The sequence below is a fragment of the Natrix helvetica genome, assembly GCF_964273705.1.
Source record: "Natrix helvetica genome assembly, chromosome: 2".
Lineage (NCBI taxonomy): Eukaryota > Metazoa > Chordata > Lepidosauria > Squamata > Natricidae > Natrix > Natrix helvetica.
The window spans coordinates 33,862,442-33,880,258 of NC_138552.1; the positions used below are offsets into that span (position 1 = coordinate 33,862,442).

The following is a 17,817-nucleotide window of genomic DNA, read 5'->3' on the forward strand; positions in this document are numbered from 1 at the left end:
CCCATTTGTTTGTACTCATATCCTTTGTTCATGTCCATTATTATACTTATACAGTACCTGTTATCTTGTATATGTTTGAGAAACTAACTAACTAAATAAATTAAAAATAAAACTACTGTTACTCCCTCCCTGTAGAACAGGGGTGTCATGCCCACCCCCGGTTTAGCGAAGGGGGGAAAAGTTGCAAGACGTCACGTGACAACAATGTGACATCACAAGTTTGCCACCCCTGCTGTAGAACATCTGGCCCAGAGGTGAGGCTGGACCTCTGTTAGATAGGGTAATGAAGGCACAAAAGGCAAGTGGTGACAACAGCTCTTTATTAGGTCAAGTTCAGGCAAGCTCTGACTAGGGTCTGGCAGCTCCCCCTTTTAAGGGGAAGCTGCCCAGCTCTACAGCCAATCAGGGTCCCCTGCTCTGCCTGAAAGGAGAGGACCTGAGTGGAGACTGTGATTGTCCTTGTCAACAACTAGATGGGGGGGAGTATCTAACACCCCTCCCCCCTAGGATGGAGCATTATAGTAAGTGACGTAGTCGCGCAGGTAGACGGGCCTCTGGGTCGACCTGCTGGACCTGCGTGGTTCCGATGGTTGGGTGTCCTCACACTGGACGGTCGGCCCCGTTCCTTCTCCGGACTCGTCGGACGGGGATTCCTGGAACCCTTCGGATGTCTTGGCTGGCATCGTTGTTCGAGGCCTTGCACGTGCCCCGTTAGAGTCTGCTAAGTCCCCAAGTCCTTCCGCCCCGGTCTGTGGGGGGTGCGGCTCGACCTGCGCTGGTGTCGGTAGCGATTGCTGGTTCTGGGAGCTTTCTACTCGTCCCCGGAGCTGGTCGATGTGCCGCCTCCAGTGACGCCCGTCCTCGAGCCTGACGGAGTATGATCTTGGCCCCGATATTCCGACGACGGTCGCGGGCATCCACAGGGTTCCCCCTGTGTAATTGTGGGCATAGACTGGGTCTCCGATGGTGAATGCCCGGATCTTTCCCGTTGAGTCAGGCGGTGTGTCGGAGGAGTAGTTGGGGTGCAGGCGGTCTAAATGGGATCTGAGTCGGCGCCCCTTGAGCAGCTCCGCTGGACTCCTGCGGGTGGTGGCGCTCAGCGTGATGTGCTGGATTAGGAGGTAGTGGTCTATGCGGGTTCTCCAGTCACCCGGGCCCATTCTGCTTAGTGCCTCCTTGGTAGATCTCACCATCCGTTCTGCCTGGCCGTTGGACGCCGGGTTGAATGGGGCGACAAGGGCATGCCGGATTCCCTGTGTTGCTAAGAATTCTTCGAAAGACTTGGCCGTGAACTGTGGCCCGTTATCTGATACTAGCACATCCGGGAATCCGTGGGTCGCGAATAGTCCTCGGAGCGTCCTGATAACAGTGTCTGTGGTGGTGGATGTCATCAGGACTACCTCCAGCCACTTCAAGAATGCGTCCACCATGATGAGGAAAGTCTGCCCGTGCATTGGCCCTGCGAAGTCTATGTGGATCCTGGACCATGGTGCCTGGGGTCGCTCCCATTCTTTCGGGGGTGCCTCTGGGGGAGCCGGTCTGGACTCTTGGCACGGTGTGCATGTGGCCACCCACTCTTGAATGTCCTTGTCCATGTTGGGCCACCACACATAGCTCCAGGCCAACGCCTTCATCCTCACTATCCCCGGGTGACCCTTGTGGAGGGCCTCTAGCACGGCCACTCGTAGCTGTTTCGGAATGACCACTCGGTCCCCCCACAACAAACAACCCCGGATAGCGGACAGTTCATCTCGTTTTGTGGCGAATGGGTTGAGCTCTGCCCCAAACGGCCCCTTGGGCCACCCCCTCCACACCCAGTTTAAAATTTGTTTAATGGTTGGATCTTTCTCGGAGTGGTGTGCAACATCCCTGGAGGAGATGGGGCCCGAGTCTAGACAGTCGATGAGGAAAACGACGGTCTCGGGTGTTGGATCGGCGAGCAGCTCCGGTAAGGGGCATCAGCTCAGTGCGTCTGCGTGCCCCAGTGTGATGCCCGGACGGTGGATGAGTTGGTAAGAGCACGCGGCCAGGAAAATCGACCACCGGGTCATGCGGGGTGAGAGGGACACCGGTGTTGGGCGATCTCCAGCTAGCAGTCCCAGCAGCGGCTTGTGGTCAGTCACCAAGTCGAAATCCCTGCCGTACAGATATTCGTGGAATCGCTTGACCCCCGCCACGGCAGCCAGGGCTTCCCGGTCCAGCTGGCTGTAGTTCCGTTCGGCGGTGGACAGCGTCCTTGAATAGAATGCAATTGGGGCTTCCGTGCCGTTCTGCATCCAGTGGCTCAGGACAGCGCCAACTCCGAACGGGGAGGCGTCGCAGGTCAATACCAACGGCAGGGTTTGACTGTACTGGACCAGGAAAGAGTCTGCTGATAAAAGTCCCTTCACGGCGGCGAACGCCTTAGCTTCGGCTTTACCCCATGACCACTCTGCGTTCTTCGATAGCAGGCGGTGTAGCGGTTCAGCAACTGTCGCTTTCTGCTTAAGGAACACGCTATAAAAGTTAAGGAGTCCAAGGAACGCCTGGAGTTCAGCCTGATTCTGGGGAGTGGGGGCTTCCCTAATGGCCCTGATTTTCTGGTTTGTCGGGTGAATCCCAGAGCCGTCAATCATGTAGCCTAGAAACTCTACCCTGGGTACATTAATTTTACACTTCTCTTTCTTGAGACGGAGGCCCTTTTCCCGGATCCTGCCTAACACAGCGTGAACTCTTTCTATGAGTTGCGCTTCGTTTGCAGCGGAGACCAGGATGTCATCGAAATATGGGACAACTCCCGGTATCCCTTGCAAGAGGCGTTCCATAATGCTTTGGAATAACCCAGGGGCAATACTAACGCCAAATTGCAGGTGGTTACACTTGAACGCCCCCCTGTGTGTTACTATAGACTGGGCCTCTGCAGTAGCGCTATCTACTGGCAGCTGCTGGTATGCCTGCGCCAAATCCAATTTTGCGAAAACTTTCCCTGGGCCGAGCGAATGCAGTAAGTGGTGGACTACAGGTACGGGGTACACACTCTGTTGCAACCCCTTGTTGATTGTGCATTTGTAATCGGCGCACAATCTGATTGACCCGTCAGACTTAACCGGAGTCACTATTGGTGTTTCCCACCGGGCGTGATCGACGGGTTCGAGAATCCCCTGGCTCACCAGTTTGTCTATCTCCTTATCGATTTTAGGTCGGAGCGCAAAGGGCACTCTCCTGGTTTTGAGCCGAATTGGGGCTACGTTCGGGTCTAGGCTAAATGATATGGGGGCCCCCTTGTACTCACCCAGGCCGGAAGCAAACACGTCCTGGAACTCCTTAAATATGGTTTCCGCGGCGCTCCCTGTGGCGGCAGCGGTTGCATGGTCTGCTTCTTCTAGGGTGTTGATTTCGGCCACGACCATTCCCAAAGCTTGGAACCAGTCCAGTCCGAAGAGGCTCTGGAGGTTGTCCCGCACCACGATCGCCTGCAGTTTCTTCGTGGTCCGTTTGTAGCGTACCGTGAACGTGCCTTGACCAACGAGGGGAACCAGGTTTCCTTGATAGTCGCGGAGACGGACGTCGGGGCTCCTGAGGTCCTCCTTCCGCATCGTGGGGACCGTTCGTTTTAGTACTGCCCATGAAATGATTGTGAGAGCTGACCCGGTGTCGATCTCCATCTCGCAGGGGGCGCCTTCGATGAAAACGGTGACCTTGAGCTTCCTAGGGCTGCTGATCCGCATGTGCCGAACAGGGACCGTGACGCTTGGAATCGCGTGATGCTCCTGGTGTTCCTGGTCGGATGCGGTGAGGTTGGCTACGTGGTCGTCCACCTCTGCCCTGCGGAGCTGCCTCTGGCTGGGTCGCTGCCTCCGATTCGGTCCTCTTTCTGTTCTCTCGGGCCGACCGCTGGTTGCAGGGAGTTCGCTGCGGCATACCCTGGCTATATGCCCCCTCCGTTCGCATCGCTGGCATGTCGCGTCTCGGAACCGGCAGGTTGCTCTCGCATGATCGCCGCCACAGCTGGCACAGGGCAGGCCTGGCGGTTTGAGTTTCCGCGCCGGCACTGCTCGGTTGCTGCGCATGCGGTGGCTGACCTCCTCGTCGCTCTCGGAGCTCTCTTGTTCTACGGTTTCGCGGTGGACCCGGGTGCTCCTGGGGGCCTCGGAGGGTGCGGAGAGGCGTTGGAGAGTTTCAACGGACTTCTGCGCGGACTCGGTTGCCCGTGCTTCGTCGAGGGCGATCTGGAGGGAGAGGTTGCTCCTTGCCAGCAGTCTTGCCTGCAGGCCCCGGTCTTGGACCCCCATTATGATCCGGTCCAAAAGTGCATCGTCCAGATCCCGGAATTCACAATGAGTTGCGGCTTTCCGGAGTTCGGCGATGTACTCGTTTATGGACTCGCCCTCCAACTGGTTCCTCTGGTGAAAGTGATAGCGCCGTACGTACTTGGATGGTGTCGGGGCGTAGTGAGTCTTCAATGCCTGCTGTAAGGCGGACCAGGAGACAGCCGGTAGCAGCGTTGGTTCCGAGAGGTTCTTGGCGGTGTCAAGAACTGCGGGGCCGCAGTATCCCAGGAACCGATTCTTCTTCCGGAGATCCGAGGCGCCCCCGAGATCGTTCGCCCCCAAGAAAACGTCGAACCGCAGCATATAGGCGTCCCAGTCGTCTGTGGCTGGGTTGAACGGAGGTGGTTGGGCATAGGTGGCCATTCTGACTCTCTCTCTGGGTTCACAAATGGCTAGTATGCCTCCCTGTGCTCCAGGCGGAATCCCTGTCTCGTGACCAAGCTCTTTGTAGTGAGTTTCGCTCAAGCTCTTTGTAGTGAGTTTCGCTCTTTTGTCAGCCTAATTGCCTTCAATCCCACCTTCGTCGCCAGTGTTAGATAGGGTAATGGAGGCACAAAAGGCAAGTGGTGACAACAGCTCTTTATTAGGTCAAGTTCAGGCAAGCTCTGACTAGGGTCTGGCAGCTCCCCCTTTTAAGGGGAAGCTGCCCAGCTCTACAGCCAATCAGGGTCTCCTGCTCTGCCTGAAAGGAGAGGACCTGAGTGGAGACTGTGATTGTCCTTGTCAACAACTAGATGGGGGGGGGAGTATCTAACAACCTCACTTTTCTGGCCTTCCAAAATAATGTTTAAGACTTTTGTGGGGACTCAAAAGTAATGGGCGGTCCGGGGGGGGGGGGTTGGTGCCTTGAAGATGCTCTTTGCACTTGTACATTGTTTGTAAGGATTTTTATGGTCTTTTTACTTGTAAGCCACTCAGAGTCACGTATACAATGAGATGGGCAGTGAATATATTTGATAAGCAAATAAAATTAAAAGCCAGTATTTTCCTCTTAGCGTTATTAAACCCAGTGAGATTCCCTTCTTGGTCAGCCCTTCTGCAGCTATACTTTTAAAACCCTTAAATTACAAGTCACAGATCTGTTGCATTTAGTTGCCAATTCCATTGTCATTTGAACTGAAGATTTTTTTTAAAAAACCTACATATCGGCAAAGCAAAAGGAATATGTATAAGGCCTCTTGCCACATGATGTATAGAAATATGTATAAGGCCCCCACAATGGAGAGTCTTGATTTTTTAACTGCTCTCTATCGCTAACTTTGAGGGGGGGGGTATTTTTGGTTTTGGGTGGAGTGATTGGGTCAGCTTGGGAAATGTAAAAACTTTTCAATGGATGAATGTTCACATACCATGAAGAGTCATGTAATCCAGAACAAATTGGGGTGGGTGGGTTGGGGAGATTAAAAACTAATGTTACCCTATTTACTGTTGACCGAGTTACACAACAACATTGATCCCAAAAAGTGTGCTGGGCAAGGCTGGTTGAGGCTCTATTGAGTAATCTTTCTCCATGGACGCACTTGTTTCTGATCAATAATCAATAACTCTCTTCTTACTAGCACAACCAAACTGAATCACAGCAGCCTCTGTTGGGATTGCAATTCATTTTTTTCTTCCCCTCAAGTCTGTGGAGCACTGGTGACGTTTAGATTCAAGCAAGAACCCAAGAGTGAAAATATATAAGCAGGCAGCTCTATTGATGGAACTTTGGTTCTACAATGTTCCATTTAATATTTAAGTGAAAATTGCTTGATTTTTTTTTCTTACCTGCATTGTCCCATAGCTCTCACACTCCTGACCACATGCATTTCTTTTTTGTTTTTAAAAGAGGGGACAATTGCTTCTAGTCTCCTATATGGAGGTATCACATTAACCAAGACAGAAACGAGCTAATGGATTGAAGCCAGATTTTCTTTTAAGCATCACGGATAAACAGATTGAAAGAAATCATTTTATATATGACAATGCCAGCGACATGTTGATATGCACAGAGGTGGAACGATGCACAAATTCTCACAAAGAAAAAGTGGATTGTGAAACTAACGGAACTGGCAGAGATGGCAAAACTGATTACTTTGATGAAAGATAAAAGTTTATCTTACTTTGTTACTATATGGAGACCACTTTTGACTTTTTTGTTTGAGAAAGATAATAATATTTTGATTTTAGAGTCTGATAGTTACATACATTAAGTTTATAAATATACTGTGTGATATATATTACATGATATTGTTGTGGTCCAGCACGGTTGAGCTGCTGATGGACTCGGATAGCGAGGAACCATATGAGTCTGCCCTGGACGATGTGGAGGACCCTATGCAGGGTTTAGACTCAGAGCAGGGACCAGAGGGGCTGGTTGTCCACCAGGAGGCACCTGAGACATGGAGCAGTGGGGAGGATCAAAGGCAGTTTGTCCCTGATGCTAGATTGAGAAGGGCTGAGAAACGGAAGCAGCAACTACGTAGGTAGACTCACAGAAGATAATTAAGCACAGGTGGTTGTGGATTGGCCCCTCCCAAGGAAGATTATAGGTGAGGCGTTGGGAGGGGACATTTGCAGGAAACAACCATTTGAATGAGTAGTTAATAAAATCTATGTATTCTAGTCGTTTCTGCTTGATTGGATTGGGACTATCTGCGGTGCTTCATTCAAATTATCTGGATTGCTCTATTGAACGTGAGTTGTCTGGGCCCTCAGCTAAACGATTCATTATCTCAGTAATTAAACAATGGCAAACAGCCAAGCCTGTGTTCTGGTTTATTCACAGGCGTGGAGAGGGGGGTCAGAACAGATATACATACTGTATATTGTATAAGGTTTATGTTTAAATTTTGAATAAGCGATTATCATGCTGTACAGTTTTAAGGGGTTGTTAAGTTTGTATGTTGTTTTAATTGAAAATGAAAGTTTATTACTGTATATATTTGTATCTGTATTGAAGAAAGTCAAGGATCAAATTTCTTTTCTGTTGGCGTTGTTCACTTTCTAACTCTTCCATCTTTTGATCCCCTCCCTTCCTTTTTTACTTCTTTTTATCATTGTTATTTTGCTTTTTATCTTTCTTTGAAACTTTATAAAGTTATCTGACAATTAAAAAAAAGTTAGAAAGGAGCTAGAATAATGTAATAGCAGAAATGCTAGGGATAGGATAACTTCCTGTTGTGACCCAACAAGATCCTTTGCAGCTGCTGAGCGACTCAGATAGCGATGAACCCTGTGAGTCAGCTATGGAGGAGGTGGAGGACCCTGGGACCAGAGAGGCTGGTTGGCCAGCAGGAGGCCCCTGAGGCATGGAGCAGTGGGGAAGATCAAAGAGGGTTTGTCCCTGACGCCCAGCAGAGAAGGGCGAAGAAACGAAGGCAACAGCTGCTCTGGAGACAAGCTCCTAAGAGATAATGAAGCTCAGGTGGTTGGGGCGGGGCACCTCCCAAGAGCGTATATAAGACGGGACTTTGGGAGGAAGCTGTTTGCAGGACTCAACCGTTCGTAACAGTATTGAGAAACTCTTGTCTGGTCTGTCTTGTATTCCATTCTGTTTGATTTGGGTTGCTGCCAACTATTCTTGCATGTGATTCTTGTCTGGGCGTTCAACTAACAGAGTTGTAATCTTTGTGATTAAAGAGTGGCAAACAGCCAAGCCTGTGTTGGCGTTTATTACTGGACAGAAGCGGGTCAGAACAACTTCCTATTTATTTAATTCCCCCTCAGCAGTGAATCTCACTGGGTTATGAGCCCAGAGGTGAGGAACATTGTCTCAAGGATCGTGTGCATCTGGGAATCTTACCAGCAATTGAATGTACCGTCACCTAAACTGGGTCTCTTTGCACACGCACAGGCACACTTTTTTTTGAAGTTACATCACTAAATTACAGTAAGCACTTTCACTAGATGAAAGGGAGTGGAGCAGCGGTGGGTTCCGGCCGCTACGGCCCGGTACAGCCATACCAGTAGTAGCAGGGAGCAGCTGACAGCATACGGGTATGGTGGCTCATTTGGCCCACCCGCCCACCCACGTTCTATACCGGTTTTTAAAGCAACCAGACAATTGCACGGCGTGCGGCGCCTGCGAAAGCTCCGACAGGCAACTGGATGTCGCAGGGGCGGTGGGGTGCTCTTGCGTGCACAGCGCGTGTGCACAAAAGGATGCGCAGCCCCGTGAGCACCATATTGGTAGCGACAGGGAGAAGAACCCACCACTGGAGTGGAGGAAATGAGAGATGGTCCTCAAGATATATCAAACTAGAACTCTCAGAGTGGCATGTCTTTGGGGGGGGGGGAGGAAAATTTGAAAAAAAATCAAGATAGAAGCCATGCCTTATAGTTAAAGCCCTGCTTCTTTTATGTCTCTCATGATGCATGCTAAAAGAGTTCAGCAATAGTTGCCCTCTCGATATTTTCACCTTCTGTGGATGGTCAATGATAAGAGACGATGGGAGTTCTAGTTTAATAACATCTGAAGGGCCACTGATTGCCTGTTCCTGGACTGAACTCTTATTTACAATTATGATTTTAATTTTTTGAAAACATCTCTTGCATGTCAATTTAGGGTTTTTTTTCTTTTTGAAGCGTCTGGTAGTAAAAAATAAATTTTGTTCAATGAAAAATATCAAATGGAGTAGAAATGGTTCGGTTGAAAGAGGGGCAGTGGTATCAGAAGGGGAAGGATTAGCTTGTTCCTTCCTGGCAGCAGCCTTCTCCCACCTTGAAAAGGCCTTCCGCCTCATGTTCTTTTGCATATCAATTTGGGAGCACTTAAAAAAAACAGAAGTGAATTTGGTCTTTTCATCTAATGTGTCTTTATTCACACGGAGTCCATTATATAATGAGTGATCCAGCTTCCCTTGTTAATATGAATAAAGAGCATGCTGTTCTTTCTCCAGCTTTTTTCCCCACCATAATCTAAATACTTAGGCACAATCAGCCTTTGCTTCAAACTCAGCTGATTACTAATTACATGCACAAGCTTGCAACTCCAAATTTCGTTTCCCATCACGTTCCTTTTTAAGGCATTGATGTATTCTCAACTCTCTCGTGGAGTGGTTTGAAGGGCTTCTTACCAGGCATGAGTTGTAAAGTCCTGTCGTTATTTGTAAAGCCACCCGCACATGGTTCAAACTGTGAGAAAGCAGCAGGCATCTTTTCCAAAGTCACAATATTTTCCACAGTGGAAAGTAATCTATACAAATGAAAATGCATACAGCTCTTTAGAAGCATTCTAAGAATATCTGGCTAACGGGGCCTACAATTTCCTAGATCAGGCCCATACAAATGGTGAGTCATCAGTCCAAACACTGCTTAATTAGCCATTTATAGCCACTCACTAGTAAATAGCACTCCATTTATTGCATGATGTTGGCACTCTTAAGAATAGCATGTGGCCGAGTAGGAAAGAAATCTCCAGCCCAGCAACAAAGGAAAGATGAGATCTAAAGAAGCCTTGAGATTTAATACATGTCACATGCAAAAGCAAATTAAATCTCTACTAATCCTGGTTCAGTTTTTTTGTAAGATATATATTTTCCCCTTTAAAACAGTGTTTCTCAATCTTAGCAATTTTACAATGTATGGACTTCAATTTCCAGAATTTCCAAGCCAGCATGCAGAGTTTGATAGGATTTTTAAACCATATTTTTAACCAATAATGGCTTAGTTCACATAACATACCAAGCAAAACAAACAAACCATATTATGGCTTAGGACAGTGGTTCTCAACCTTCCCAATGCCGCGACCCTTTAATACACTTCCTCATGTTGTGGTGATCCCCCAACCATAAAATTGGTGTCTCGGTTCCCAAGACCATCGAAAATATGTGTTTTCCGATAGTCTTAGGCGACCCCTATGAAAGGATTGTTCGACCCCCAAAGGGGTCCCGACCCACAGGTTGAGAACCACTGGCTTAGGATAATGCATATACCAAATTCTTACTTACTTGCTCAAATATTCATTGTTATTCACAATAACATTTGAGATCTTGGTCTAGGCTTGACTCTAGGGGATGGTGCTCATATCTATGTCTTAGTTGAGGAGGCTAGTGTTGGCACTTCAGTGGTCATGTGACCAGCATGATTATATGCTGAAGCTCATAGAACACTGTTACTTCCCACCGAAGTGGTATCTATTTATCTACTCGAATGTGCATGCTTTGAGCTGCTAGGTTGGCAGGATCTGGAGGCTAGTGTTGGCACTTCAGTGGTCATGTGACCAGCATGATTATATGCTGAAGCTCATAGAACACTGTTACTTCCCACCGAAGTGGTATCTATTTATCTACTCGAATGTGCATGCTTTGAGCTGCTAGGTTGGCAGGATCTGGAGCAATTAATGGGAGCTCACCTCGTCGTGTGATGCTTGGTTCTCGAACCCAGGCTGCCAGCTTTCTAGCTGATAAGCTCAGCATCTTTAGCCACTGAGCCATTGCACAACAGAGACCACTAACCATAATTTCTCAGAAGTAGCTGGTTTGTCTAAGAAATGATGATTTGGCTTTACACAGTATATTTCAACCAACAGCTAAAACAATTCTGAGTATGCTTTCGAAAAGAATTGAGTCAGATTAAATTTAGACTATCTTAAGGAATCATTTCTCTCTTTCATTCCCATCAATGTTCCTGTGTTCCTATAATGCACTAGTCTAAATTGTAGGTAGTTAATTTTAATCAATCCAACTTGGCTATTTTAGTAATTAAATTTAAGTAAACCACAGTTAACTTGTTATGCAAATATAGTTAATTCTGGGAGTTGAAGTCCAAGAACATCTGGAAGATGCCTTCAACATTTTCAGGTATCAAAAAAGGACATGTAACATTTACCTCCTCATTGCTATACTTTTTACCTACAACCTTCGCCTCTTTCCAAGGCCTTTATGGCCACTCACCCCACACACCCAGCCCAGCCCAGCCCAGCTACAGGCAGTAAAAGCACAGGTGAATGGTAGAAATGTAGAACAGTTACTGTATATATTCCCAAAACCTTCTTTAAAAGGGTGGGACTAGTGACCAGACGTAACTGTCCAGTTCTGAAGCACAAAGATGTTAAGGTCATAATGAAAAGTACAGAGACTGAAAGAATAAAACCTGTCCTTTTAAATATTTGTCTATATGACAGAAAATAGGTTGAGCAAGGAAGAAATTTAACTGATGCCATAGTTGCCATATAAAGGAGTTAACAGCATGGAGCTCATATCAAAAAAGGAGGTGGAAACAAAAGCAAACATAATTGGAAACGATTAACTCTTATGTACAGACAGAAAAAAGGAAAACATTTTTAACTCTAAGACAAGTATCAGAGAACCTGTTTATGCAAAATAATGGTGTGTCATCATTTAAAAGCGAAGAATTACTCTTGAAATAGGTCAACTGTAAACACTAAAGAATTTGCATTTTATGTAGACAAATAAAGGCTGAGAGGAAAGTTGCAGTGAAGTTTTTACACAAACACACACTACACACAGGCCCAAAGATATATCTGCCATCATGCCTTTATTCTGGATACAGTAAGGTTGAGACGGTTGTTATCCTATTAACTACAAAGTCAGATGGCATTATTGTAAATGGTTTAGAATATAGCATATTTTTTGGATTATAAGACGCACTGCCCCCTCCCAAAAAAACTGGGTGGAAATGTCTGTGCATCTTATAAAACGAATATTGTGGCAAGGGGAGGGGCTGGTGCAGTGCCAATCAGCTGTTCTAGGTGGCGGAGATCGTTGCTGCCACCACCTATTGCCACCGCTGCTGCCCATTCGCCAGTGATCAGGCCGCTGTAGCAGTATGGATCACAATTAATATTAAGGTGCAAAGAAAAATGTACACATCACAATTCTTACGTTGCTATATTATATTAAAAAATAAAGAAACAACACCACCCCCCTCCAGACCATACAGTGTCAAACTCAAAGGTCCGGGAACCAGATCCAGCCCATAGAGTGCTTAGACCTGACCTGCAGGGCTGCCCTAAAAGCAGCAAAGGATTTGCCCTCGGTGCCTCTGCCAGCAAAAATGGAGCTTGGGAGGGCCACGTGCAGGAAGCTGTCACAGCCCAAAATGAAACTCAGGAGCTCTTTTCGCTGGCAGAGTGCTCGAGCCACCACAGGCATCCCCGACACAAGTGATGTTAGACTGGCCACATCCACCCTGCTCACACACCCCTCCCCAGCCTCCCTGAGGTCAAACACAACCCTGATGTGGCCCTCAATGAAGTCGAGTTTGACACCCCTGGCTTAAAACAAAATGGGAAACAATGCTGACGAATGTATAATAATATCTTTGAAGTGCAAAAGGACACTTGCTGTCTATTAAATATGGGCAGATTACTGCAAAATCTACCCCCTTTAGTATCTATGTTAATAGAAAAGTATTTCTATATTTATCCATATTTTTTAAAAAAAATTGCAAGCAATTTCATAACATAATATCTTCTAACATAAGGAGACTGTATTCCCCTGATTTATGTCATTCTTAATGTAAGTTGGCCAAAACCTTACATGCTCAGTGTTAAGTGTTCTTTGCCATTTAAATCTTTTTGATGCTCTCTTTTCAAATGCAAATTTCACTATTTTAAAACTCCTTTTTAACAACACGTTGCCTGATGGTTGCATGCAATATTCAGTATGATACTTCTTTTTCCAGAAACCTTTTATAGGAGAAAGATGAATACTAATAGAGTTTGTTGGACTATGAAATCTACTGTGAGCAAAACTTCCAGATTTATTTCGGACAAAATCCATGAAACAATTCTTTTAAACCTCTATCGGTGAGGGATATTTTCTATTTCCTCCCCCTCCCACTATCCTATCTGAGTTGTTGAGAGTTTTTTCAAAAATCTGCAAGATTTCTTGGCTGAAAAGCAGCAATAGGCCCAAAGAATTTGCATCTATAGCAGGAACAATTTTGGCATTTTTAGATCACCTTTCAGTTTTCTAGAAAACATATGGGTTCCCAGATCTTTTGGAAAGTTGTATAAAATAGTCTTTTGATTAAAATTAATTGATGGGAGACTCCTTGTGAAAATATTCTTAAGCAATATATAACTAATACCTAATTATTCTGATACAGGAATCAGAAACAACAGAAAAGGACAAATTCATACTTATTTGGAGTTGGAGTTTTCACTGGTCAAAATTTAATTATTTTACCAAACTAGCATTCAGGATCATTTTGTATCATACTAGTTTGTATCATACTAGTTGTATCATACAATGGAATTGTATCATATTAGTATTTAAAAGCTGAGTTATAAAATTCATGCTGAATATTTTCAACTCTTGACTATCACTGCCAAGCACACTATATTTTTTTTCGAGACATTTCTAAAACGAGATATTTATACTGGCAACATGCCTCCAACAGACCTTGACAGGATTAAAGTATTAAAACATGCTCATCCTAATTCTCTCCACAATGCATCAAAGCTACATTTCAAATACCTTTTATTTATTTCTTCAGATGACTAAAAGAGGGAAGAAAGGGATTAATTGATTCCTGTTATTCAACATACTGAATATAAAACATGCAAGATTTTGTTTACTGACATGCTCCACATGAATCAGAGCAGGATTTCCATTTTTAAGGAAATTTTGTATATCTGTACCAAACCCTAACCTCCAAATTTGCAAAACTGAAGGAGAAACAGTATCCTAGTAATTCATCTAGGGACCTAAATAATCACTACTAGCAGCGGTTAAGCCTTGGCAAGCTTAAGTTTGAGTATTCTATATTAAGAAGATTCCACCCACACATCCTTCACCCTTTCATTTTATTTTACTTTTAATTATATACATTACAAGAACATAGATCTATATGTTTCCAAACTGATGACTTCCAATTATGTTGGACTACATGTTGGTGGTTGGACTACATGTTGGTGGCTGGGAAAACTGGAGGTGTTTTCTTTTTAGATTCTTTTTTTATACCACTTTATTATTTTTATAAATAACTCAAAGCAGCAAACATTCACTTCACAATCCTGTGAAATAAGTTGGGCTGAAAGAGAGTGATTGGCCTAAGGTCACCTGGTGGCTTTAAAACTCAGTTTCCTTAGACCAGGGGTGTCCAAACTTGGCAACTTTAAGACTTGTGGACTTCAACTCCCAGAATTCCCCAGCCAGCTCTGCTGGCTGGGGAATTCTGGAAATTGAAGTCCACAAGTCTTAAAGTTGCCAAGTTTGGACACCCCTACCTTAGACTGTTGCCTTAACTGCTGTCCCATACTGCACTTTAGTTTTAGGGGGCTTTTGTCTGGTTTTCTGCATTAGTTGTAGCTGAATGCCAAATTGGAGAAAACAGATCCTTCTTTGTCTGCAAAATAAGCTTGCTACTTGAATGGCAACAATGGATAGAAAAATAATTTGAGGTCATCGGTGGTTGTCTGAATTTTTGCAGCCTGATGAGTAGAACAGAATACAACAGAATATAATAGAATGGAACAGCTTTATTTGGCCAAGTGTGATTAGCACACAGAGAATTTGTCCCCGGTGCAGAAGCTCTCAGTGTACATACAAAACAACAAAGTAATAGTAAACATAATAATGATACCAATAAGAGAAGGAATCGAAAAGATGAGAAGCATTTCAGCAATACAGCCATACTGTATGGGTAAATATACTTAGGCATAAGATAGTGCTATGGGAATTAGGTGTTCAGTAGAGTAATGGCACAAGGGGAAAAACTGTCTCTGGTTGTTTTGGCATGCAATGTCCTGTAGTGATGGCCTGAGGTAAGGAAATGAAACAGTTTATGTCCAGGATACGAGGAGTCTGTAGATATTTTTTCAGTCCTCTTTCTGACCCGTGCAATACCAAGGTCCCCAATGGAAGGCAGGCTGGTTGCAATTATTTTGTTTTTCTGCAGTCCTAACTATCCGTTGAAGTCTGTATCCGTCCTATTTGGTTACTATACCAAACCAGACAGTTATAGAAATACAAATGACAGACTCAATAATTCCTCTATAGAACTGTATCAACAGCTCCTAGGGCGGTCTGAAACTTCTGAGTTGATGCAGGAGAACATACTTTGTCATGCCTTTTTTATGATGGTTTGGAGGTGCCCTTTACAAATCCTGAGAGATTATAGAACCTACAACCTTTAAGGACTTTACTGTTGATACTGTGTTGTTTAATATAGTAAGAGGTGGTAGAATAGAAGATCTCCTTCTAAAATCCACTCTCATCTCTACAGTTTTAAGCGTGTTCAACTCCAGATTGTTCCGGCTGCACTAAAGAGCCAGTTGTTCAACCTCCTGTAACTTGATGTACTGTATATCAAGTTACAGTAAAATAAAAATAGGGACTTCCAGTCTCCCTCAGCACTTTGAAAGTGTCTGTCCTTAATGAATTTGGAGATTAAGCCCAGGATAATCCCACCAGTGCTTTTAGGAAGTATGCAAGTACAACATAAAAGAAACCCAGGAGAATAATATAAGGATGGAGACTATGTTACAAGTTTTCCTTAATTTGATGTATCTGGCAGGGAATTTTAAGTGTTGTTGCTCCCACACAAGCTATCTCATGGCTAAAATCCTATGAATATTACTTCAAAATTAAGCACCAATGATTTGATCCAGCAATGGATCTAATTCCTCAGTTAATGTATAGGATTATAGCCTCAAAGGTCTATCCCAATGAGCCTGCTGATAAATAATAGTCAATCTGCTTCCATTAGAGCTATGTAGCAAAGACTATCAATAACAGACTGATTTTTTTCCATGATCCCAAACTTTGGGAACGTAAATAGCTTTGCACGACTTACCTTTAGGAAAGCAAAATCATCAATTTCCTCAGTTTCCTTTATTATCATTTCTAGTGTCTCCTTTGCTGTATCGATATAGTCTTGAAAAATAACCATCTGTTCATAAAGATATTCCATTTTTGTGTTCTTTGCTTCTTCAAAATTCTGTGACTTTCTTTCATGGTGACCAAATACCATCTTTACCACATTTTCATTTTGCTCTTCTAATAACTTCTCCTTTTCCTTACAGTTGTCCTAGGAATAGAAGTCAGAAGAAAACATAATATTCTAGCATGAAACATTAAATGAAATTTCTTTGTAAACGTTTCTCTTTTAGGAGGAGAGACTTCTAAGCTACTTTTCCAGGTAAAAATCTTCAAAATAATACTATTGAGCACATTCAAACAAAGCAAGCCTTCACAATGTAACTTGGCTCGATTTTCAATGGGTTCTTACAGTTAAGAAAACCATTATATTGCATTTTATGAGGGGAAACGTACTAGATGTGGTCAAAAAAGTAAAATGCCATCCACAATGGTGTAATCAAAGCTATGTTTTGTTTTATGTATGTTATACTAAAAAACAGGCTGTGCCCTGTGAACTCAACTTGTATCTTGTACTTCCACATAATAGAAGTTATGGTTTTCTTCTACATGGAACTTTTTAGGCATTTGAAGAAGTGCTTCATACTATGCCTAAAAGATTTATTGGAAAAAAGACTGATGTAGAACAAGAATCTTGTTGTTCTCCATCAAGTTTTTCTGACAAGATAGAGTTGCTATCAAAAGTAAATTTACAATTGGCAGGCCAAAAATTATTTGGAAAAAGATGTTTCACCGGAGCTACAAAATAAATTGGCTGATGTTTTAAAATTCAAAAGGGAAATATAAATGATTGACCAAGACAATTTTTTCCTATTGGATTTACAAAAAAAGCTTATTAAAGCCTTAAAGAACTGTGTACAATCGGAAAAAGAAGAGAAATTAAATCCTATGATAATATTTAAATGATCTAAAGACAAAAAGGAAAAGGAAGGAATATATAATTGGTTTAATTGATCAAGTTAAAACAAAATGTGTTATGACATCTTGGGATGAAGAGATAATTGTTTATAATCTTAGAGGAGACATGGTGTCACGAAACCTGTTTACACTTATTATGATATAGGATGGAAGTCATTTTAAAAAAATTCTCTTTCCTTTTTTAAGTTTAGCTTGTATTAGTTTTTATTAATATAATCAAAATTCTTAATAGAAATATATATCCAAAGAAGAACAGCTTCACACATATGGCTAAATAACAAACCACTGCCAAACATATGATTACAATAGTATTAAACCTAATAAATAGGTATGGAAATCACAATGCCTCGCTTCACACAACAGACTAAAAACCCAAAGCAAACATACTATATTATGACTTAGTATGTTATACGAATCCAGGAAAGATAATCTTAATTTCTTCCCGCAGCCCACTGTCCATTTTTTTCTCAAGGTTAAAAATACAGTAATCCAATTCCCTCTCTCTTCATAAGATATTTATCATTTCCAGTGTTCTGAACTCATTGTTTGGAATTCATCCCAAGTAATCTGAATCCTTTTAACATCGTGCTGTATAAAACATGCACTATGTTCAACCGACAAAGAAGAGATATTGTCCAACATGTGAGCTAAGTAACAACATTTTGGCTAGTTCCTATCACAAATAAACAAGTCATCAGATGACTTCAAGGGCTGTGTGAGCCCTACATTGTGAGGCATGATAAAAGCCAGCCCTGACTAGC

The 17,817-nt window shown here is 43.8% G+C and overlaps 1 protein-coding gene across 3 annotated transcripts in view; it reads right to left on the minus strand.

The window, feature by feature from the left end:
• Positions 1-17,817, minus strand: part of CMYA5 (cardiomyopathy associated 5) — an 80,540-nt gene that overhangs the window by 38,639 nt on the left and 24,084 nt on the right. Inside the window, exons 4-6 of one of the 3 annotated variants that reach the window (XM_081944108.1) lie at positions 16,056-16,289; positions 13,736-13,758; positions 9,368-9,486 (exon numbers count right to left, since the gene is read on the minus strand). In XM_081944108.1, coding sequence (XP_081800234.1) covers positions 9,368-9,486; positions 13,736-13,758; positions 16,056-16,289 — 376 coding nt within the window. Of the gene's footprint in view, positions 1-9,110; positions 9,487-13,735; positions 13,759-16,055; positions 16,290-17,817 lie in introns of those variants that run through there. The other 2 variants (XR_014174624.1, XM_081944109.1) reach the window with 2 other exon arrangements.